Source organism: Ahaetulla prasina, chromosome 3, assembly GCF_028640845.1.
Source record: "Ahaetulla prasina isolate Xishuangbanna chromosome 3, ASM2864084v1, whole genome shotgun sequence".
NCBI classification, from domain to species: Eukaryota; Metazoa; Chordata; class Lepidosauria; order Squamata; family Colubridae; genus Ahaetulla; species Ahaetulla prasina.
In genome coordinates, this window is record NC_080541.1 from 230,119,021 (window position 1) to 230,144,201 (window position 25,181).

Consider the following 25,181-nt stretch of genomic DNA (forward strand, 5'->3'; position numbering starts at 1 on the left):
AGCGTCGTTTTGAGGGTAGGAGTTGAAACAGTTTATGTCCAGGTCTGTAAATATTTTCACGGCCCTCTTCTTGATTCGTGCAGTATACAGGTCCTCAATGGAAGGCAGGTTGGTAGCAATTATTTTTTCTGCAGTTCTAATTATCCTCTGAAGTCTGTGTTTTTCTTGTTGGGTTGCAGAACCGAACCAGACAGTTATAGAGGTGCAAATGAGAGACTAAATCATTCCTCTGTAGAACTGAATCAGCAGCTCCTTGGGCAGTTTGAGCTTTCTGACTTGAACACTCTTTGTTGTGCTTTTTTGATGATGTTTTTGATGTTACCTATGATCACGTGATTCTGGGAAGGTACAACTACATCAATGAATCGATGTGTAGACACTACTAGTCAGGCGCCCAAATTTGGATCATGTGACCTCAGGGAACGTTGCAATAGTCATAAGTGCAACGACCAGTCGTAAGTCACTTGTTTTAGTGCCATTGTAACTGCAAAAGGAATACTAAATGAATGGTCGTAAGTTGTGAATTATCTGCACGTTGTTTTAAAAAAATAATTGAGGGAGCACCCGGGGTCACTTTCTATGGGCGACATATAAATTTAATAAATAAATTAGGAAATAAAACATAAAAGATACACAGGTCTAACCATTAAAAAGAAACAGTATATAATATCATTGTTGGCTTTGTGTAAAAGTCCAACCTTGGGAACTTTAAAACTTGTGGACTTAAACTCCCAGAATCCTCTCGCCAACAAAGCTGGCTGGGGAATTCTGGGAGTTGAAGTCCACAGGTCTTAAAGGTTCCACAGTTGAACATCTCTGGTTTAAATAAAGCAAAGAACCCATCAATGAATCATAACAACCATTTCACAAATATACAATATACCAAAACTTAAAACGGCATGAAAGAAAATGTATCTCTATGAAACCCCAACGATACACGTTTCCAGAGTCAAAACAGAGCAGGATATCTGACGATGCTCCCTCCGTGTTTTCCTCTGCAGAAAGGATGGTCCCCTTGCGCATCCTTTACGAGAAATACGGCAGCTGCCTGACCCCGGACAACATGATCAAAGTCACGGCTGTCCTGCAGCAGGCAGAGAACCAGAAGATCCTCCTTGGGGTGCGGGACTTTCACATCAAGAACCCCGACGTCAAAATCCGGGTAGGGCACTTTTGGGGGGAGCTGGGCAGGGAGGGTCCCTTGTACGAGAGGAAGGGTAGGTGGGTGAGGGACTTCAGGCAGCTGGTGGGGGAGGGGCTGAAATAACCTTTGGGATGGTTCAGAGCTCTCCTCCATCCATCTATCCATCCATCCAACCATCCATCCATTTATTTTATTTTATTTATTTATTTATTTATGTTGTCACAACATCATATAAAAAGGATTATATAGTATATAAACATATATATGAGTTTATATATGTTTATATATAAACATATATAACCATCCATCCATCCAACCAACCAACTATCCATCCATCCATCTATCCATCCATCCATCCCTCCATCCATCCATCCCTCCATCTATCCAACCATTCAACCATCCATCCATCCAACCATCCATCCAATCATTATTTTGTCACAAAATCATATAAAAAGGATTATATAGTATATAAACATATATATGAGTTTATATATGTTTATATATAAACATATATAACTATCCATCCATCCAACCAACCAACCATCCATCCATCTATCCATCTAACTATTCAACCATCCATCTATCTATCCATCCATCCCTCCATCCCTCCATCTATCCAACCATCCATCCATCCATCCATCCATCCATCCATCCATCCATCCATCCATCCATCCATCCATCCATCCATCCATCTATACAACCATTCAACCATCCATCCAACCATCCATCCAATCATTATTTTGTCACAAAATCATATAAAAAGGATTATATAGTATATAAACATATATATGAGTTTATATATGTTTATATATAAACATATATAACTATCCATCCATCCAACCAACCAACCATCCATCCATCTATCCATCCATCCATCCCTCCATCTATCCAACCATCCATCCATCCATCCATCCATCCATCCATCCATCCATCCATCCATCCATCCATCCATCCATCCATCCATCTATACAACCATTCAACCATCCATCCATCCAACCATCCATCCATCCATCCAATCATCCATCTAACTATACATCCATCCAATCATCCATCCATATATCCATCTAACTATCCGTCTGTCCGTCCGTCCATCCATCAATCTAAAGAATTTTGTCTCTTTATCTTTATCACTCTATAAGTAACTGAAGGCAGCAAATATTATTATTATTATTATTATTATTATTATTATTATTATTATTATTATTATTATTATTATTATTATTATTATTATTATTATTAATTAGATTTCTAGACCGCCCTTCTCCCGAAGGACTCAGGGCGGTGTACAGCCTTATTAAAACACATAGGTACAACAATAAATTTAAAATACATTTAAAATGAAATATTTAACCGGCCATATTTAAAACTAAAAGCAGTCAAACGACCGATATAAAACCCTAAACTATAAAATTATAAATAAATTAATACAGTTTGAAATTCAATTAAAACTAAGTTAAACTAAAATATCAAATTAAAATAATATTTAGGCTAGTCCCGCCCGATTGAATAGCAGAGTCTTCAGTTCCCGCTTGAAGGTACGGAGGTCGGGAAGTTGGCGTAACCCAGGAGGTAACTCATTCCATAGGGTCGGTGCTGCCACAGAGAAGGCTCTCCCTCTGGGGGTCACCAACCGGCACTGTTTATATACCAAAATATACCAAATACTCTTTTTTTCCTTCCCTTTTCTCCCACAACAACAACCCTGTGAGGTGGGTTGGGCTGAAGGAGAGGACTGGCCCAAAGTCACCCAGCCAGTTATCATGCCTAAGCCAGAACTAGAACTCCCTGTCTCCTGGTGATTGGCTCAAGTTCACCCAGGTGGCTTTCATGCTTAGAGTGGGACTTGAACTCACTTTTTCCTGGTTTCTAGGCTGGGATCCCCTGATCAGGAGGCTGGGCTTTCTGAGACCCTCTTTTCTGCCCCAAACAAGAAGGGGGCCGCATTCGGAGACCCAGGATAGAATGGCTGGCGGGTGGAAGGGGGGACGAAGAAGAGCAGGTGTCTTGGCCACAACCTCATTCCTTTGATTGCTCTAGAGCAGGGGTCTCCAACCTTGGCAACTTTAAGCCTGGAGGACTTCAACTCCCAGAATGCCCCAGCCAGCAAAGCTAGAGATGAAGTCCTCCAGGGTTAAAGTTGCCAAGGTTGGAGTCCCCTGCTCTAGAGTAGGCCACGTCCTACTGGGTCTTCTCTGCTGTGCAGTCCCCCTGCTGCCCCCTAAGCCAGGGGTCTCCAACCTTGGCAACTTTAAGCCTGGAGGACTTCAACTCCCAGAATGCCCCAGCCAGCAAAGCTGGCTGAGGAATTCTGGGAGTTGAAGTCCACAAATCTTAAAGTTGCCAAGGTTGGAGACCCCTGCCCTAAGCAACCCCAACCAACCCCTGCTTCCAGCCTTTAGAGACCCCCATTTCCCCCCTCCCAATTTAGCTGTGTTTCTGCAACAGGCTTAACTGGGTTTGCCTGCAGAGATCAGGCCTTCCTCCAACGGTCGGGAAACGTGTCGCACAAACTCAACTCTACCTGCAGTCCCCGACTTACAAAGATCCGTTGAATGGCCATTCAAGCTTACAGCTGCACTGAAAAAAGTGACTTACGACCGCTCTTCACACACTTAACGACCAATTGCAGCATCCCCAAGGTCGCGTGATCCAAATTCGGATGTCATGTGTTCCCCTTTTGCGACCTTCGGACAAGCCGATGGGGAAGCCAGATTCCCTTAATCACCAAGTTACTAACGTAGCCAGTGCAATGATTCGTTTAACAACCGTGGCGAGGAAGGTTGTAAAAGGGGACGAAAGTCACTTAACAACTGTCTCGCTTAGTGTTCTGGACTTTGTGCGTGAAACTTTGATTTTGGTTTTTAACGATTAGATAAGTTTGTTGTTATAGAAACAGTTTATAGTATTATTGTAGAAGTTAAAAAGTTGTGGTACGATGGTATTGCAGGTAGTTTTCGAATTACGACCACAATGGAGCCCAACACTTCTGTTGCTAAGTGAGACATTTGTTAAGTGAGGTTTGCCCCAATTTCGACCTTTCTTGCCACCGTTGTTAAGTGAATCCCTGCAGTTGTTAAGTTAGTACGACGGTCATTAAGTGAATCTGGCTTCCCCGTTGCTTGTCAGAAGGTCACAAAAGGGGGATCACGTAGCCCCGAGACACTGCAACCGTCGTAAATAGGAGTCAGTTGCCAAGCATCTGAATTTTGATCCCGTGACCACCAGTATGCTGCAATGGTCGTAAGTATGAAAAACGGTCGTAAGTCATTTTTTCAGTGCTGTTGTAAATTTGAGCAGTCACTAAACGAACCATTGTAAATTGGGGACTACATGTATCCTATTCTACTACCCCTTTTTCCCCCAGACTTTTTCCTTCCCTTCCTTTCTCCCTCTCTTAGTTTCTTGCTATTTTCTTTTGTATGTTTGTATTTTATATTATAAATTGATTAAAAAAACAAATAAACTGTCTCACTTAGCAACAGCAAATCTGGGGCTCCAATTTGGTCTTAAGTTGAATTCGAACTGAGAGTGCTGCTTTCCCTCTTTCCGGCCTGCAGGTCCTGGGTGAGCCGATGCAGAAGCGCAAACTGGTGGCCGAGCTGACCCTAAGCAACCCCCTCCCCACCACCCTGACCGGCTGCGTCTTCACCATGGAGGGGGCCGGACTGACCGGGGGACAGAAGGTCCAGCAGCTGTAAGTGTGACCTCATAATGGAGGACTTCACTGGGGGTCCTGCTCGGAGTGGGGGCTGGACTGGATGACCTCATGGGGACCCGTCCAGATTTAAAAGTCACGTCGTAAAATCAGATGTGACTGGCTTCACAACTGGCCTCGTTTAGTTGTGGAAATTCGGGCCCCGACTGCGGTCCTTAGTCCAGGACCACCTCCTCAGGGAGTCCCCGACTTGCGACAGTTCATTTAGTGACCGTTCAAAGTCATAACGGCACTGGGGAAAAATTGACTTAGGATCGTTTTTCACACTTACGACCGCTGCAACATCCCCAGGGTCACATGATCAAAATTTGGTCACTTGGCAACTGACTCAGATTTACGACGGTCCCAGGGAACCACGTGACCCCATTTTGCGACCTTCTGACAAGCAAAGTCAGTGGGGGAGCCGGTTTCACTTAACAACCAAGATACTCGCTTAACAACTGCAATGATTCGCTTAACAAACTCACTTAGCAAATGTCTCACCAACATAAATTTTGAGCTTAATTGTGGTCATAAGTCGAGGACTATCTGTGTATGAGTAGAATACATTTTAAGCCAGGGGTCACCAACTTTTTGGACCTCAGGGACCACTACACTCATCATTTTAAATCCTGCGGACCACTAATATGAATTCTAAAAAAAAGATAAATAGTATTTAGTGCACTATAAAAATGCAAATAATTTTTCTGCGGACCAGCAAAATTTTCTCGTGGATCGGTTGGTCACTGCTGTTTTAAGTGGTGCTGAAGAACTGCAGGGAAGGCCACAGGAAGGACCGACCCCTCGGGGGCTCACGAGACTCTATTTCCACGGGCAGAAGGTGGCAGGGGCTTTCTTTTGGGGGGGGGTCTAGGCCAAAATCTCAGGACACCTCTCCCCCGCCCTCCTCCGAGAACGGAGGCCTGCGGTGGCCTTGGGACAGGAGTGTGCTAGAATCAGCAAAGGCAGCTGGCTCCCTCTGGGAAAATCATTCAAATTTAATAATAAAATAAAGTAAAAGAATACATAAAAGTATAGATAAAATAAAATAAAATTTAATAACATAATAAAATAAAATGTAATAAAATAAAACAATAAACAAAATAGAATAAAATAAAACTATAATACAAAATAGTAAAACATTAAATATAATGAACAATAAAATGAAATATTGAAATCAAACGATGAAAGAAAGGGAATGAAATAGAAACAAAGAAAATAAGATAAGCTAAAGAGGCAGAGCAGGAGACTCCCTGCCAGGAGAGAAATTTACCTCCTCCTCCTTCTTCTTAGCTGCTCCAGAACGCTTATTCCGCCCCCACCACGTTCCAGATGTTAAAGCTAAACATAAGCCCAATTAAGAGAGGCGAAAAGGACGAGCAGATGTTTGAAAATAAGCAATGGATGAGGGCAGCTGCCACAGAGCATGCAACGCAGGGGCTGCCTTTCTGTGGGTGGGTGGGTGTCACAAACGCACATGGAATTGCACCCATAACAGGCGGGCAGAGCAGCGGAACCCTTGACCCTCTGTGCAGACCCCACCCCAAAAGGATGGGAAGAGGCCTACGGACGATTCCCACCTAAGCTTCAAAGTCTTGGCTGCATTCGATCCGATTGACGAAGGACTGGTGGTGGCCCAGCCTCCTTCCCCAACAGGGCGCCCCCCCCCCGGGCACTGCATCGATCATCCTGGCTTGCATCCCCCAAAGTGTGGGATTTGGGGTGCAATGCAGGTTGGGGAGGCCAAGGGCAGAAGGATCTAGACCAGTGGTAGTCAACCTGGTCCCTACCGCCCACTGGGCTGTGGTGTGGCTCAGGCTGTAAGAAACCTGTTATTAAAACACAGCTGCCTGCAATTACTGCAGGTTCTAGTCCCACCAGGTCCAAGGTTGACTCAGCCTTCCATCCTTTATAAGGTAGGTAAAATGAGGACCCAGATTGTTGGGGGGGCAATAAGTTGACTTTGTAAATATACAAATAGAATGAGACTATTGCCTTACACACTGTAAGCCGACCTGAGTCTTCGGAGAAGGGCGGGATATAAATGTAAATAAATAAATAAATAAATAATAATAGTGGGCGTTCCAGCTTTCATGGTGGGTGGTAGGGGTTTAGTCCGATACTGAAGCAATTTCCTTTTTTTTTAATTTAATTGACTTTTTAAAAAATTTTCATAGCATTATTTAAAAACATTTTCATTTGGTTTTCATAAAATTCCCCGTGACAATTTAAATTTCTGAAAATATACTATTTGTATCGCCCGCGCATAAGTTTAGTTCACGTTACATAAGTGAAACTAAATGGCGCTATAGTGCGACCGCAAACAAAAGAGCCTCGTCCCAGAATAGCTCATGCATCTCCCCCCCACACCACCCAGCTGTAACAGACAAGCAGAGCTGGTAGCCGGTGCCCCCATCCCCAAACCCAATCCACGATGCGCGAGAGGCATGCGCAGATGACGATACACGGCGCATTACTGTGGAACTGGTGGGTGGTTAGAAAATTTTACTACTAACAGAGATACAAAAGTGGGCGGTAGGTATAAAAAGGTTGACTCCCCCTGGTCTAGAACAACTCAGCCTGGCCAACTCACCGCGGGAGAATTCAACGCTGTATTCATGGTTTCCTTCACAGCCACTTTTATTATGGATGGCCCCGTTTTTGTCAAAAATATTGTAATTTTCACATTGCTGGATTTGACTTTCTTTCTTTTATGATTATTGGCTGTAATTTCTGTTGAAATTAATGTATCTTTTGAACTGGTAGTCCTCGACTTACGACCACAACTGAGCACAACGTTCCTGTCGCTAAATGAAGCGTATGTTTTGTCCCATTTTACAACTTTTATTGCCATGGTTGTTTAGTGAATCACTGCGGTTGGTAAATCAGCCACATGGTTGTTAAGTGAGACCAGCTTCTTCCCCGTGGACTTTGCTCGTCAGAAGGTCGCAAACACGTGACCCCGGGATGCTCCAAACGTCATAAATACGAGTCAGTTGCCAAGCATCTGAATTTTGATCACGTGACCGTGGGCATGCAGTGACGGTCGTAAGTGTGAAACACCGCCTTAAGTCCCTTTTTTCAGTGACGTTGCAACTTTGGTCACTAAGTGAACTGTTGTTACGCCGAGGACTTCTTGTGTTCATTGAATTGCCCTGCAGAGGAATGGCCACCGAAAATTATTCCATCCTAAGGGGGAGAAGGAAGGATGTTGGAAGAAGACCGGGGGATCAGGGGGAACCCCCCAGCACCCCAAAGACTGAGTCGAGCACCCCCCTTGACCTATGCTTTTAGAATAGAAGAACAGAGTTGGAAGGGACCTTGGAGGCCTTCTAGTCCAACCCCCTGCCCAGGCAGGAAACCCTAAACCATCTCAGACAGATGGTTATCCAACATCTTCTTAAGAACTTCCAGTGTTGGAGCATTCACAACTTCTGGTGGCAAGCTGTTCCACTTATTGATTGTTCTAACTGTCGGGAAATTTCTGTTTTCTCTCCTGCTCCAGAGATACGTCCGTCGAACCTGGGGAGGAAGCGAAGGTGAGGGTCGACTTTGTACCTCAACAATCCGGCTTGCGGAAACTGGTGGTGGATTTCGAGAGCGACCAAATGAAGGGCGTGAAGGGCTACCGGAACGTCATCATCGCCCCCCAGCTCAAATAAAAGCAGGAGCCTTCCCCTCCCAGCCGAAAAAGCCAAACAACTCCAGGAGCCCCCCCCCCAGATGTCGGGGTCGGGGGTCTCTTCGCACCTGCATCCCCAGCTACACCCAGATGCTTCTCTGCTCCTACCACCACCAAAGACTGGCCCTTGGACGCTGACCCCCACCCCCACAGCTGGTTGGAGGGCACCCCCAAACACCCTAGACTTGACAGGCTGCCATTGGGGAGGGGGGGATGCAAGTCTCTACTCGGGATGTGCACGCAGGAGAACTTCCCCTTTGGGATGTGACTTCAAGGGGGTGTCATACCCTGCCTTGCCAGGGGTCCCACGACCCCCAGACTCCCTTTGTGTGGGTCCTTTTGATCCTATTAAGATGTTTCCCATCCATCCTGGTTACCTGAGATGGCTGGGGGGTGATTCAGGCTGAAGGGGAGGGCAGGGAGGATCCCACATTGGCAACTTTAAGACTTATGGACCTCAACTTTTAAGACTTGTGAACTTCAACTCCCAGAATTCTGGGAGTTGAAGTTCATAGGGTTGAAAGATGCCAAGGTTATTAGAAGATTCCTCTCTAACTGCTCTCCCAATCATCAGTAGTCTTTGAAAGCCTCCAGAGAAGGACCTGGAGACCTCCCCTAGGAGAAGACCATGTCAACCTTCTGCTTCCCCCATCTGGATGTCCCACCAGAAGCATCCAAGAATGAGAAGATCTCATGCCTTCCCCCCCCCCCCCAGCACAGCAGCCCATACAGGGGTGAGGTCAGTTGGATAAAACAATCGGCCTTGTCCATTTGGCTTTGTCATCTCCCTCTTCCCTTATTCCGCCACCCGCCCTCCGGCAAGCTTTGGCTACGATGGCACACTGCCGGAAATGAAAGAAGTCCACCGTTGCTTGCATGACTACACAATCCCTAAGGCACTCCGATGGCTTATTGTTTAGAGGACCTGTCTTTTCTCAGAGCATGAAACGCCTGGGTTTGCCTGCTGGACCATGGATGGATTTTTCCATCAGGACTTGATGGCTGATCTCTGATGGCCCTCAAGTACACTTCTGGCACCACTTCTTCGACCACAAAGTACCAGTCTTTGGAACCTCCGCAAATCATGTTCCCTGAAGCTGGGGTCTCCAACCTTGGTCCCTTTAAGACTTGTGGACTTCAACTCCCAGAGTCCCTCAGCCAGCAAAACTGGCTGAGGAACTCTGGGAGTTGAAGTCCACAAGTCTTAAAGGGACCAAGGTTGGAGACCCCTGCCCTGAAGCAACCTGGTTATAGAGCATGTTTCTCCACCTCGGCCGCTTGAAGATGGGAGGACGTCAACTGCTAGCATTCCACAGCCAGCAGAATTCTGGGAGCTGAAGTCCACCCGTCTTCAAGTGCCCATGTTAGACAAAATGCTTAGCAAGATAGCAAGATCTCAAGAATGGTGTTTTACATTACTCCACCCCCTACTTGGAAGAAGATGGAAAATTCTTGATTATTTTTTTTTGACAATTGTGGGTCTCCTGGGGTGAGGGGTACGTATTTGGGTCCCTCAGCACTTGGGAGGGATCTACCATAGTTCAGGAATTGAGCAGGAAAAGAAGGCGGCTTAATCGTGGCTGGAGAGCATCTAAACCTTCACCAAACTGCCTACCAGAAAGTATTTTTGAAAGAAGGAAGGTGGTCCATCCACTGCTGGGGCTCCTCTCTGAGACCCATGGAGGGGCTTCCTTTCTCGAAAAGCACCAAAGGTAATAAAAAAAGTCTTCCAGGCAGACAACAAACCCAAGGAGGTTACAGTAAACTGCCTTCAAAAAGAAGCCAGCATTAAGTTGTTGGCAGTAGGTCAACCTACCTTGACCACCTTCAGAGTTTTTCGCAAGAAACATCTTGAAGATGGGTGGACTTCAATTCCCAGAATTCCCCTTCCAGCAAATCCTGGGAGAGGAACTCCACTCATCAAGTGACCAAATTTGAAAAACGCTGGGTTGGAAAGATAGCAAGATCCCAGGGACCTACTGGACTCCAGTGGCTCTCTGCTACCAATCGCCATGCTGGGTGGGGAACATGGAACGTGAGAAGAAAAGGGGTAGAGATGTGGAAAGGAAGATTCTGCCTCCTTGCACACTCACAAACCATTTCTGGACAAGATCAGACTGGCTTTTTTGGGGAGCCAGTAGTCACTTGCCTAAGGTGTGGCTTATTGTGAATGCCAGATGTTTGGGCTCCTGTGCTTTTCCAGCTGTGTTAATGGTTCTCAGTCAACTCAGCATGTTTTGGCGCCCTTATCAAGGAAGGTGCTTGGCAACCATGCCCCAACACACCCAGAGATGGGCAAGACAAGCACAAATGAAGGATGGATGGATGGATGGATGGATGGGCAAAGGAGGTCAGGGATGGGGGGCCAACTAAGAAGGACCAGTTGGGAGGGTCCAGATCAGCCTTTTTCAGCTGGGTTGGTCTATAGCAGGGGTGTCAAACTCAAGGCCCAGGGGCCGCATCCGGCCCATGTGGTGCTTAGATCTGGCCCACACGACTGCCATAGAAACAGTAAAGGACCGGCCAGTGGTGCCTCTGCCAGCAAAAACGGAGCTCGGGTGGGCCCTCCTAGGCTTTGTTTTCAGCCACCATGGCTTGCCCGAGCTCTGTTTTCACTGGCAGAGGGTGGCAGGAGGCTGTCACAGCTGAAAATGGAGCTCGGGAGCCCCTTTTCGCTGGCAGAGTGCTTGGGCCACCACAGACGCCCCAACACGTGTGTTGTCAATCTGGCCACACCCACCCTGGCTCCCCCCTCCCCGAGGTCAAACACAACTCTGATGCGGCCCTCAGTGAAATTGAGTTTAACACCTCCGGTCTAAAGGATGAGTAGAGGAGGAAGTCAGGGACAGTTGACCAACTAAGAAGGACCAGTTGAGAAGATCCAGACCAGCCTTTTCCAGCTGTGGTGGTCTACAGGATGAGTAGAGGAGGTCAGGAACAGTTGGTCAACTAAGAAAGACCAGTTGAGAAGATCCAGACCAGTTTTTTTCCAGCTGTGATGGTCTAGAGAATGAGTAGAGGAGGTCAGGAACACTTGGCCAATTAAAAAAGATCAATTGAGAAGATCCAGACCAGGCTGTTCCAGCTCTGGTGGTTTACAGGTTGCGTAGAGGCGGTCAGGAACAGTTGGCCAACTGAGAAGGACCCCTTGGGAAGCCTTTTCCAGCTGTGGTGGTCTACAGCTAGTCTTATCGGTTGGATTGGGGGAGAATGAGCCCAGGCCAGGCCAGCTGGATTGTATCAAGTGGGGGATGAGCCTCTATGTCTCCACCTCTTCCAAGCTTCCAGGGAACATGATGTCCCTTCTTTCTTGGGGGTTGGTAGCGTCCAACCATGTTACCTTTTGACCTGAACTCTGGTGCTTTCCACAGAGCAAGCTCGGCTGGAGGCGCTGGCTTCCAAGTCCCTTGGCTGCTGCCCAGTCACACCCTGCTTAGGACATATTTGCAAACCCAACCTGAGAGCCTTCGCAAACACACTTAAGAGAGACAAGAGACAGATATAGTTTATAAGCCATTAAAAGGTTTTTTTAAAAAAATCTTGTCAGATGTTTATTTGCATTGCAATTCTTCTGGGGCTGATCAAATGACGGAGAGCTGATGGGAATTTATTTTGCAATCACTCAATAAAAAGTTTATTTTTCACCTTGCAATTGTTTAGGTTTCTTTTGTGCAGCCGATACTTAACTGGCTCTCTGCTGTCAACGGCCACGCTGGGCGGGGAGGCTGGGCACCGTCATCCAGCAGCATTATCCCTGAAAGGACCCCTCCTCATTTTCAAGGGCATTCTGCGGCCATCCAGTTGCCGTGGCCCTTCTGAACTGTAGCTGTAGAATAAAATATTGGTGGCTCGGTTTTGAACTGTGGGATCCTTGGTGCTCTCTGAGCTTAGTAGGTTTTTGTGCAGACTTTTCATCGACTCGACTAGGGAACATCATCAGTGCTAGAAGGGAGTGTGGTTTGTGGAAAGGAGGAGGAGGAGGAGGAGGAGGGGGACTGTGTGGCCCTTGGTGCACTCTGAGCTTAGGAGGTTTTTGTACAGACGTTTCATGACCCGACTAGGGAGCATCATCAGTGCTAGAAGGGAGATGGGTTTGCAGAGTAGAGAAGAAGGACGATGATATGGACTGTGAGGTCCTCGGTGGTCTCTAAGCTTCGTTGTTTTCTTAGAGATGTTCCATGACCCAAATAGGTGATATCTCCACAGCACTTAATGAAACATTGCAAGGAAACAACCAAGCTCAGAGAGCCTCAAGGACCTCACAGTCCTCCTCCTCCTCTCTGCAAAGCCCTTTTAATACTGATGATGTTACCTTGTTAGATAATGAAACATCTTCAAGAAAATAACAAAGCTCAGAGAGCACCAAGGATCCCATAATTAAACCTTGGCCTTCCAGGTCCTTTTAGATCTGGAGGATAGAGAGAGTAAATACTAAAACGCGGTGGGTTTTCCCAACCTGCTGATATTTAATTCAGTTTTGCCATGGTTGGTTGGTTTGGAAAGACCAGGCCTTCCCAGTTACTCTTGCTTTAATCAATGTTATATAAGCCACCTGATGGTTGACCTCTGTTCCCCAAAAAAGCTGGGGTGAGGGGGTGGAGGACACCAATTCCAGTCAAGGTGGAGGGACAAGGAGACTCCTATTTCAGCAAAGGGAAGCTGTTGGAAAAAACTCAACCTGCGTGCCAAGAGGCTGCTGGCTGAAGGGGGTTTAAAGCAGGGCTCTCCAACTTTGATCCCTTTAAGACTTGTGGACTTCAATTCCCAGAGTCCCTCAGCCAGCAAAGCCAGGCAAGAGAGGGCAACCCGAGCTGTGGTTGGGGGAAGACATGACATTGAACCCAGTTCAGGTCACCAGGATATAGAAAAAAGATGTGGAGACTCTAGAAAAGAGGGCAGAGAACAGCAACCAGGATGATGAGGGGACTGAAGGATGAAATATATGAAGAACAGCTGCAGGAACTGGGCCTGTCTAGTCTAGTGAAGAGAAGGACCAGGGGAGACAGGATAGCATCTTCCAATATCTGAGGGGCTGCCACAGAGAGGAGGAAGGGGGTCAAGCTATTTTCCAAGGCACCCGAAGCCCAGAGAAGGAAGAATGGCTGGAAACTGATCAAGGAGAGATTCAACCTGGAAATAAGGAGGAATTTTCTGACAGGGAGAACAATCAACCAGTGGAACGGAAGTCGCCTTCCGAAGTTGTGGGAGCTTCATCACTGGAAGAGATTGGACTGCCATCGGTCAGAAATGGTGTAGGGTCTCCTGCTTGGGTGGGGGGCTGGACTAGAAGACCTCCAGGGTCCCTTCCAGCTCTATTCTATTCTAATTTAGGGGATTGAAGGCTAAAACATATAAAGAACATTTGCAGGAATTGGATATGTCTAGTTTAATGAAAATAAGGACTAGGGATGACACGATAGCAGGGTTCCAATATTTGAGGGGCTGCCACAAAGAGGGGATCAACCTATTCCCCAAAGCAGCAGAAGGAAGAACAAGAAGCAACGGATGGAAACTAATCAAGGACAGAAGCAACCTGGAATTAAAGAGAAACTTCCTGACAATTAGAAGAATTAACCAGTGGAATGACTTCCTTCCAGAGGTTGTGAGGGCTGCGTCACTGGAGGCTTTTAAGAAGAGACCAGACCGCCTCCTGTCCAGAATGCTCTGAGTAGGGGGTTGGACTCACGCTGTTGAGCTAATCAGTTTTCCTTCCCAGAACTTCAGGGGGTCAGTCCTGACGATGGACGATAGTCTCCCGCTGGTCACTTTTGCCAGCTGGTGCAGGGAGCTCTACCTGGGGCCACGGTGGTAACTGGCAGGGGGCATCCTTGGGCTCTCGAGGGGTTGCAGAAACCAAGGAATTGGGGGCAACGATCTCTCAACTCACCCAACCCCACCAATGCTGTACATTATCCCCTGGTGCCCCCTTTTTCCCTCCTATTATCTCTCTTTCTTTCTCTTCCCTCTCCCACTCCCTCCATTTCTTTCTCTCCCTCCATTTTTCTCCCTTTCTCTCCCCTTCCCCCCTCCCTATTTATTTCTTTCTCTCCCACTCCTTGCTCTTTCTCTTTCCTTCCCCCTTTCTTTCTCTCTCTCCCCATTTCTTTCTCCCTCTCCCTTTGTCTCCCCTTCTTTCTTTCTTTCTTTTTCTTTCTTTCTTTCTTTCTTTCTTTCTTTCTTTCTTTCTTTCTTTCTTTTCTTTCTTTTCTTTCTTTTCTTTCTGTCTTTTTCTCTTTCTGTCTCATCCTTGCTATTCCCTTATCTGAAATTCAGTGGGCTGTGTTTTGAACACTTGGAGGAACCGTTGGCCTGGCTCCTATCTAGCTGGGAGGAAATGCTGCACAACACACCCCTCTTCAGATAAAGAAAGTTAATTTAGACCTCCTATCTTTGCTGGGTAGCTTTTTTGTTTTAAGGGTGCCACTTAAAAAACAAAACCGTGCAAATTCCAGTCTAGCCGAAGGGGAGGAAATAGGGAGGAGTCATTTAGTTCAAGTTTGTTGACCTGAAACCCCTTCCTCCAGGCTCTGGGCCTGGGGTCCCCCTGGGGAACATGCTGGCTGTGAGAAAGAAGTTGCCTGTCGTGGCTTGCATGACAGCCCTTCAATGGGGGCTGACCACTGCCTTGGCTAGTCGCTGCACTCTGGCCACTGGGCCAGCCAGATTCCCCATTTGTAGGTTCTCCTGACTGGCTGCACCACAACAAGCGTGGGCTTCACCCTTGCACCCCCTGCCCTCATCCTGGCATGTACAGGCACCAGTCAAGGCAGCAATTCACATTTGTAGGGCCCACCCTTGTCACACTGCAGCGACTTATTCAGACGTCCACACACGTTTGTACCTTAGGATTCTACCATTGACCTGACCCCATTCCTAAGAGGACTATAAGGGGCGTGCACAAGAGCACAAACGTGCCTACCGTTCCTGTCCTGATGTTTCCTTTCATTATATCAAATTATTACATACTTTTGCTCATATATATGTTTATATTTATTTTTTATTTTCATATTATATGATATTCTGTTGATTTATGTTGATGCTTGTGTATACTGTTGTGACAAAATAAAATAAAATAAAAAAGAATGTATCTTCTCTTTTTATGTACACTGAGAGCATCTGCACCAAAGACCAATTCCTTGTGTCGAATCATACTTGGCTTATTCCATTCCATTGCATTCCAGTCTATTCTATTCTATTCCTATGCTATGCTATTCTATTCTAATTTTCTGTCATAAAAATATAAATGCAGTGGAGTCCTTGGTGCTCTCTGAGCTTGGCTGTTTTCTTGCAGGCGTTTTATGACCCAACTAGGCTACATCATCAGTGCTAGTCCTCCTCTTCCTCTTTTCTGCAAACCCCCTTCCTTCTAGCCCTGATGATGACAATGATGATGCCTGGTTAGGTAATGAAACATCTGCAAGGAAAAAAAAACTAATCTGAGAGAGCATCAAGGGCACCATGCAGTCCTCCCCCCCCCACCTTCTAGCCCTGACAGTGATCTAATTGGGTCAAGAAACATCTGCAGCCAAGCTCACCCCCCAGGTCAACCCTGAGCTGAAAATATTCTCTTTGGGACAGCGCCTGAAGCTCTGTACTGGGTCAGCTTGACCCTCCCTCCCAGCCCATAAATAATCCTGATGTTCTTCTTCAGACCTCCTTTCCATTGGAACTCCTCCTCCTCCTCCTCCTCCTCTTCCGTGCTGGGTAGCTGAACCTTGAGTTTTTTGGCCCAGCCTCTGCCTCGCCTCTTCAAAGCCAAGGGTGGGTGGGTGAAAAACCCTATTGGGCAGGCTTTCCTGGAGCCACCAGCTTGCCTGGTCCACTTCTTGCTCATAGCTTTTGAACCTCATGAAGAAGACACCATCCAACCAGGTGGGAGGAGGAGGAGGAGGAGGAGGAGGAGGACCGTGCAATTCCTGGTGATCTCTGAGCTTGGTTGTTTTCTTGCAGATGTTTCATTACCCAACTCGGTAACATCATCAGTGCTAGAAGGGAGTGGGGGTTTACACTAACGTTCCCTAGCTGGGTCATGAAATGTCTGTAAAAGAACCAACTCAGAGAACAGCAAGGGAAACCCCCCCCCCGGTTTTCCTCCTCCTCCTCTTTTCCTGTTTCTCCTCCTATCTCCACAAACCTCCCTTCCCTCTAGCACTCATGATGTTACCTAGTTGGGTCATGAAATATCTGCAAGGAAACAGCCAAGTTCAGAGAGCACCAAGGACCCAGCAGTTCCCCTCCTCTTCCTCCACTTCCCCACAACTCCCCTCCCTTCTAACACTGATGATGCTACCTAGTTGGGTCATGAAATATCTGCAAAAAAAAACCCCAAGGTCAGAGAGTACCAAGGTCCCCTCATTTCAACCCTGAGCTACAAATATTCTCCTTTAATGATTTGGCTGGGTCTGCTCCATGAAGCCACTGAGCGGGGTTTCCAAGCCACAGTGGCTTGGGTGCAGACAACGTGGTCAGCCAAAAGTATTTTTGTACAGCCCTTTGTGTCCCACACCAGCCAAAAAAGGAGGCAAGGAAGTCAGCACAGGGCCACAGGAACCTCAAAGATATAAAACCAAGAGAGAAGGGGGGGGGCAGAGAAAAGGAGGTGTGGGGATGGGGGAGAGAATGCCAAATCTTAACTAGTAGTTCCAGAATGAAGCACCCAGCTAATCGATGCCCAAATAGGTTTTACTTTGTTCTAAACGCCATTTTTAATCTGTGTTTTTATTCATGTGTTTATGTCGTTTTATTATGCTATTGTAAACCAAACAGAACCACGTAAGAGAGATGGGAGATGTAGAAAGTTGATAGATAGATAGATAGATAGATAGATAGATAGATAGATAGATAGATAGATAGATAGATAGATAGATACGCGCACACAGATAGGTAGATAGGCAATAGATAAAGATAAACAGATATACAGTAGATTAGATGATAGAAATGAAAGACAGATAGATATGATAGATGAGAGAGAGAGAGAGAGAGAGAGAGAGAGAGAGAGAGAGAGAGAGAGAGAGAGGATAGACAGACAGACAGACAGATAAATCTGCTGCAGGCAGCTGGAATGGGGATCAAATAGGATCTGTTTCTACTCTGCAATGGGGCAAACCAGGATTTCAATCTTACATCGATTCACCTTAGGACCATATAAAAGAAAATTAAAAAAAAACACCCTAAAATACAAAGGCTCCTCAACTAACCAGTTCACTTGGTTACCAAGTTAAAACGGCACTGAAATATCGTTTTACAACCAGTGCAGCACCCCCATGGTCACGTGGTCAAAGTTTTAAACAATTGGCCAATGACTCACATTTATGACGGTTGCAGTGTCCTTGGGGGGGGGGTGTCACGTGATCCCCTTTGGCGACCTTCTGAGAAGCAAAGTCAGTGGGGGACCCAGAATTCACTTAACAACGGTGGCAAGAAAGGTCATAAAATGGAGCAAAAATCACTTAACAAATGTCTTGCTTAGCAACAAGTCTGGGGCTCCATTGTGGCTTTAAGTCGAGGACTGCCTGCAAAGGACCTAATGCCGGGATAAAATAGATTAAAAAACCCATAGCAATTAAATATCTGCAGTGTGCAAGGAAAGGTAAGTTTTGGGAGGGCAGGGATAGCGGTCTCTGATCGAGTCAATCTCACACCTCACTTAATGACGGCAATAACTTAATGGTCAGGGTCCATTATGGTCGTAACTCAAGGACTACGTGTGCTGATCCATCTTCCACCAGTATAAAAGCTGTCAGTATAAGACCATCCAAAAACTGAATTTCAAAGTTTAGATCGGGGTGCCCATTCTTGGTAACTTGTGGACTTCCAACTCCCAGAATTCCCCAGGCTCTTCTTCAAAACCTCCAGTGTTGGAGCACCCACAACTTCTGGTGGCCAGCTGTTCCACTGGTTAATTGTCCTCATTGCTAGGAAATTTCTCCTTAGTTCCAGGTTGCTTCTCCCCTTGGTTAGTTTCCATCCGTTGCTGCTTCTGCTGCCCTTGGGGGCTTTGGAGAATAGGGGGACCCCCCCTCTTCTTTTTGGCAGCCCCTCAAATATTGGAAGATGTCATGTCGTCACCCCCTCCTCCTTTTCATTAGACTAGCTATACCTAGTTCCCACAACAGTTCATTATATGTTATACCTATATTACTTTTAGGAGTATTTCCCCCTTTTTCTTCTTTTTTTAAAACAGAGCAGATATTTTGTCCCAAAGTTGCTCTTTTTCCAAAAGGAACCGGACTTTCTTGGGTGTTTTTTCTTCTTCTTTGAAGACATTTCTCTTCTCATTCAAGAAATGTCTTCAGAACCAAAGAAGCTTCTTGGATGAGAAGGGAAACATTTTCAAAGAAAATATCAAGGAAGTCCATTTGCCTTTTTTTGGGGGAAAAAAAAACCCTTTATGATGGGTGGACTTCCACTCCCAAAACCTGGGGCACCCTGGCAGTTGAAGTCTACCTCTTAGTTGGCTCAGGAATTCTGGGAGTTGAAGTCCATAGGTCTTTAAGTTGCCAAAGTTAAATATTCTTGCTTTAGATTTTGAAAACTTATTAATTCATCTCCAGGGTCTATTTGGCTCCAGGAGGGAAAAAAAAAAAGAACGCAAGGAAGCGGCTTCTTGCCCACCGAATGACACCCTCTTTATTCAAAAATATATTTATGAGACATTTCAGAATATACCGCGGCTAAAAGGACAGCCTGTCCCTCTAAATCTCTAAATTGATTCATGTACAGGATTAAGAAAATGCCTCGGGGACGGATCAGATCTGAGCCAAAAAGACCACACAGTGCAGAGGTTGGGGGAGGGGTCTTGTCACAGGTCCTGCCTCGACCTCGAAAATCAAGTGGATTTCAAATGACTGTAAAACCAAGGATGGAATAATCCGGGGTGGGGGGGTAGGGGGGTTGGAAGTGGGAACGCTGCGATTCGGATACGCTCGGTTGCACATCTGCGTGCACAAGGGGAGGGGGGCTGCTGGTGGGCTCTACGAAGGGGATCAGCCCTACTTGCTTCCAGACTCAAAGACCACTGGAAGTTGTGCCTTCTCTACCAAATTGGGCCGAGCGGACGGAGAACGTGGAACTCGCGGCCCAAAGCGGCCACCCTGAGAAAGGGATTTGGGTGGGTGGGTGGGGGAGGGACTCCCAATCCTTCCATGCCAGGAGAGTAAAGGGATTTGATCAAAAGTCTTCTAAAGCAGAGGATCTCTAACCTTGGCCACTTTAACACTGGTGGACTCCAACTCCCAGAATTCCTCAGCCGGCCATGCTTGGATTTTTTTTTTCCTGTCACTCCTTAGAGCTGAGATTGCAGAGGAAAGGATTACAAGAGAGTAAGCAAGGGGGCTATGCATGAAAAGGAATGCATTAGTCCCAGGGAATGCAGGGAGTTGAAGTCCATGAGTGTTAAAAGTCACCAGGGTTGGAGAACCTTCACTCTAAAGAAGAGGTGAGAGGATGACACCTATGGCCACCAAATATGCGAAAAAGAGCAGAAAAGCCCCCCTCCCCGTCCTCGGTGGGGGATCTCATGGCGCAATGAATGCTTGCATTTCTATGTTAGCTGTGTTGCAAAATGGAAAGCACCCGCATGCAGGGGATAGTCTGACCTGGGGGGTGGGGGAGATCCAGGGCCATGGGCTCTGTTGCAAGGGGGCCGCAGAAAATGTACCCACTGACTATTCCTGTCCTTCCCGCAGACTGGGAAGGGGATTAACTGGGAAGCTTCACAGCTCTGGAGATGAAGAGGAAGGGAGATGCTTTACTAAAGCCCATCAATTTGAATCTTCCACGCTTACCTCTGTTTAATGCTGAGGAAGGAGAGACCTGGGAAAGTGGGGAAGGGGAGCAGGAGGGGCTTTCACCGATCCTCCCCCCCCCCCAGGTCCCAGGGCTGAAAGCAGGGGAAGGGGCCACCCGAGCTGATTTGGGGGAGGGGGGAGGTGATCTGGGGGTCCCAGTGAAGCGGGGAAGAAGCTCCCCTGGGCTGATCCCTCAAGCAGCTGCCCCTGCCATTCCTGACTCACAGGTTCCCACACCACCACCACAAAAAAAAAATCGACACTGACCCACCCCTCAAAACAATCCAGTTTTTGTTTTGTTTTTTGTCAAATACAGGAGAAGAAAAATAAAACCAACACAGAGCTCAAAAATTCTTCAAAGGCCCTGGGCACACATGATTTGTGACCCCCGGAAATGCCCAGAATTTTCCTCCAGAAAGACGCCTTCGGCTCCTCTCCCCAAAACAAGAGGCGATGCCCTTCAGTGCCCACCTCCCTTCCCGCCACCCCCCTCCGGTCACCTGGCTGGGCACCAGCCAAGATGGAGATGGAGATGGGCGCATGGCGGGTCCTCTGCCCGTCCCTTCTGAGCTCAGCTTCCTGCGAGGATCCCTCATCCTGACGAAAGGGGTCTGGTACCAGTGCTGGGACAGGTGGGCAGCAAGGCAGACCCTCTCCCCCCCCCTTTTTGTATCCTAGTCAGTAGAGAAAAGGTCCCCGGCAGAGGGGAGGGGCGCCAGCCCGCCTGTGACATTGGGCAGCAGCGACAGGTCCGGCAGGCTCTGGATGTGAGACTTCAGCTCTTTGCGCACCTGGGTGACTCGGGCCAGTTTCTGCTTGTATTCCTGCAAAGGGGGGAAGAGGGAGAAAGAGGGAGAGGAAATTCATTCATTTACTTATCTTATTTATTCTCTCACATTTCTGAACTTTGGTGGAAGTTCTGAACTGCCTCAAAAAAGAGACTCTTTAGCGGTGTGCGCTCAAACATCAGAATGCAAAAACGGTCCCTAAAAATCAAAACATTTTGTTTTTTGTTAACCAGACAGGCTTCTTGTTATAGAAATGGTTTGTACGTGCTGCTGTGTAAAAGCCGACTGCTGTGGTGGTAATGTTGTCATCTTCTCCTGTGCTAAAGAGAGTCCGAAATCAGTGCCTTTATTTTCTTTGTATTTTATATTTTGAAAAACCAATAAAATCATATATAAGTAAGACTTTAAAAAAAAATCAAAATCAAAACATAAGCCCCAAAAGGTGCTTTTTTTCCCTCCCCCGAAAGGCAACTGGATTCTTGTTTTTCCTTGAAGATGTTTCGCTCCTTGTCCAGGAAGCTTCTTTAGTGCTGAATGAGTTCTTCATTGGATAAGTTACTTGGATGAGGAAGGAAACATCTTGGTCTTAATAAACTTTGGTCCAGTTGCCTTGATTTAAACTTTTAAGACAGGGTCCCCAACCCTCCCCCCCTGTGGGTCTGTTAACCGGCACCGGACCACGGCATGCCTGAAACCAGGCCACGGAAGCCCCATCCATGGGATGCAGGCAGCAGACGGAAACCTGGCTCCCTCTGGTCCATGGAAAAAACTCTCTCCGCGGAGGAACTGGTCTGTGGTGCCCAAAAGTTTTTAAGACACTGAAGGACGGTCATCTCTCAGCCACATCCACCTGACCCCCCCAGAGAGGGGAGGCAGAAGCTGTTACAGGTCTCCCCTCTGGTGGGACCAAGATGAAGGGCCTTCTCCGTGGTGGCTCCTTCCACAGAACATCATCCCTGCTAAGATAAGGACGGGCCCCGCCTTCGCTCTCTTTTGAAAGGCCCCGAAGACGGGATTCCGCCAGCGAGTCTGGAGACCACAGGTGGCATTCAGCCAATTCGGACCAATTCGCTCGAACCAGTAGCAGAGATCGCAGCTGGGCCTACCCACCCGCCACGGTGCTATGCTGTCCTATTTAGCCACGTTTTCAAGGCTGGGCGCATGTGCAGAAGGCGCATGTGCACGGTGAACTGGTGGTAAGACTGTCTGAAACCCACTGGAGACCCCAGGGAGATACGGAGCCCAATCAAGGGGTTGGTGGGACTGTTGTCACCAGGAGGAGGGGAGGAGGTCATTGAGTTTTGTGCTTTCCAGGTTTGTTTGTTTTTTTTAATTTATTTACATTTATATCCGGCCCTTCTCCGAAGACTCAGGACGGCTTACATTGTGTAAGGCAATAGTCTCATTCTATTTGTATATTTATATACAAAGTCAACTTATTGCCCCCCCAACAATCTGGGTCCTCATTTTACCTACCTTATAAAGGATGGAAGGCTGAGTCAACCTTGGGCCGGGCTTGAACCTGCAGTAATTGCAGGCTACTGTGTTCTAATAACAGGCTTCTAACAGCCTGAGCTATTCCGGCCCTTTTACTTCTCTAACACGCCTGGAGTTACCATGAGAGAATTGGGCAGCCACTTGAATTGTCTTAATCAATAAATACATAAAGCTGTAAAATGCACCCCCAAGCACAGCACTCTCAAACCACAGCACAGATGTGGCTGCCACACAGAAGAGTCGTGAAACCCCCTCCCCCCCCCCAGCTTTCTGAAGGAAGGCCTCACGCTGGCCCCAAAGAAGCCACGGCTCCAGGAAGCTCTGATCTGCCCTCTTAGCACAGCTATGGGGATGTTAAGAGGAGAGATGGGGCAGCCGCAAAAGACCTGCACAAGCAATGCCTCCAGAAGAGAGAGAGAAACAGGACAGGAAAAGGAAGGGAGGAAGGGAGAAAGGAAGGAAGGAAAGAAGGAAGGAAGGGAGGAAGGGAGGAAGGAAGGAGGAAGGGAGAAAGGAAGGAAGGAAAGAAGGAAGGAAGGGAGGAAGGGAGGAAGGAAGGAGGAAGGGAGGGAGGGAGAAGGAAAGAAAGAGAGAGAGAAGGAAGGAGGAAAAGGAAAGGAAAGGAAAGGAAAGGAAAGGAAGGATAGTAGCAAAAGGAAGATAGATAGGATCATCTATTTCTTAAAATTAGCAGCATAACATACAGATAAATCACTAATAAAATAGGGCAGTATAAAGTGGTTGCTTTTGTGAAATAAATGTCTCTAAGAAGCATTTATCCCTAAGAGAGAGTGAGACACACACAAACAGGCTGCCTGTGGGCTAAAATATGTCTATTAATGGCAGCTTTTAAACTATTTATAACCCTTGCAGCTGAAAGAGTTCCCAAGTCATCTGCCCATTCTATTTTGGCTGCGGCAGGGAGCCTGGGAGGTGGCAAAGGTAGGGAAGAGAATGGCAGGGGTTCGGACTCAATGTTTTCCAACACACACACACACACACTCAGAGGGCCTTTTCTGTTCCTCTGCACATCTCTCTCTGTAAGGCCCCGACTCGGTTTGAGGGAGGAGGAAAGAGTTAATAGCTGATTTATTTGGGACGGAGGAAACCCTCTGGAGATTCTCAACCCTCCAGGCCACGGTTCTCCCAAAGGTGCTTTTTTCCTTTCTTTCAAAAGGACTTTGTTTTTGCTTTTTCTTAGCAAATGAGAAGCTTCAGAACTGAAGAAGCTTCTCGGATGTGAAGCGAAACATCTTCAAGGAAAAAAGCAAAGCTCAGTTGCCTTTGGGGAAAAATGCCCCTTTGGACTCTCTGATCATCCTGGTGGGGAAAAAAGGATGATACAGCTGAGATTACACATTATTCTCTTTCTAGCCAGGAGCCAAGTCCCAAAGCTAAGATGGAGGCTGCCCTAGGACGGGGAGGGGAGGGGAGGGGAGGGGAGAAAGGAAGGAGGGAGGGAGGAAAAGGAAGGGGATGCAATTTATTGCTCTTCCATGTCCCAAATCCGAGAGGACGAGGGGTAAATCAGGCAGGAGGAGGAGAACTGATCTAAGGCATCTGAAATAATAGCAAGGCTTCACCTGTAAGAGCCCCAGTCAGCAGCTTCCCCCGGGGGGTTTAAGGGAGACCCTCGCCTTCTTCCTCCTCATCTCATAAAGGCCTTGTTCTTAATCTCGGCAACTTTAAGATAGGCAGAGTTCAACTCCCAGAATCCCCCAGCCATCTCTCTCTCTCTCTCCTTCCTTCCTTCCTTCCTTCCTTCCTTCCTTCCTTCCTTCCAAAGGGAAATGACACGAAGTCTTTACCCTCAAGCAAAACGTGCTAGGAGCTTCTCTGCAATTCTTCAGCTACAAGGAACTCTTGTCTTATGACCATAATTGAGCTCCACATTTCTGTTGCTAAGTGAGACGTTCCTTAAGTGGGTTTTGCCCCATTTTACGACTTTTCTTGCCACAGTTAAGGGAGTCACTGCGGTTGTTAAGTGAATCTGGCTTCCCCATGGACTTTGCTTGTCAGAAGGTCGCAAAAGCGGATCAGGGGTCCCCTGGGGACACTGCGACCGTTGTCAATACGAGTCAAGTTACCAAGCACCTGAATTTTGATCACCTGACTATGGGGAAGTTGCAGCGGTCGTTAAGTGTGGAAAACAGCCGCAAGTCACTTTTTTTCAGTGCTGCTGCAACTTCAAACGGTCACTAAACAAACGGTTGTAAATCGAGGGACTAACCGTACAGGGGAAAGCAGGGGAATCCCATAGAAGCCACCATGGGAACCCATGAGAAATGCACAGCTCTGTTCGGAGGACCTCTCTTCCCCCAGGTCCTCTGCATAGCTGGAAACACGCAGGAGAACAGAGTTTGTCAGAACCAAGGCTTCCATTGGTATCAGCCCTCTGATCTCGTCCCAAGGAGATCTGCGAAATTCCCAACCCCACAAAACACAGAGATGACTGGAAACCCCGAGCGGCACTGGTCCACCAACGGATTCCTCCCCCCCTCCCCGGCTCTGCTGGAATAGTCGGTCTCCATCCGCAAGAGATTTCAAAATCCCCTTAAAAGGAAGCAACTTCAAGCGAAGATGCAGC

At 47.2% G+C, this 25,181-nt stretch overlaps 2 protein-coding genes across 3 annotated transcripts in view; one reads left to right on the forward strand and one right to left on the reverse strand.

Annotated features, from left to right (window-relative positions):
- The window catches only part of TGM2 (transglutaminase 2), an 86,273-nt gene extending 74,101 nt beyond the window's left edge, over window positions 1-12,172 (forward strand). Inside the window, exons 11-13 of the mRNA XM_058177180.1 lie at window positions 1,002-1,162; window positions 4,702-4,838; window positions 8,344-12,172. Of these exons, the coding sequence (XP_058033163.1) occupies window positions 1,002-1,162; window positions 4,702-4,838; window positions 8,344-8,500 (455 nt within the window). The 3' untranslated portion in view covers window positions 8,501-12,172. The remainder of the gene's footprint in view (window positions 1-1,001; window positions 1,163-4,701; window positions 4,839-8,343) is intronic.
- An 8,410-nt stretch (window positions 12,173-20,582) lies between these two features.
- Window positions 20,583-25,181, reverse strand: part of RPRD1B (regulation of nuclear pre-mRNA domain containing 1B) — a 53,226-nt gene continuing 48,627 nt past the window's right edge. For both annotated transcript variants that reach the window (XM_058177181.1, XM_058177183.1), the window contains one exon: window positions 20,583-21,133. In XM_058177181.1, the coding sequence (XP_058033164.1) occupies window positions 20,984-21,133 (150 nt within the window). In that variant the 3' untranslated portion in view covers window positions 20,583-20,983. The remainder of the gene's footprint in view (window positions 21,134-25,181) is intronic.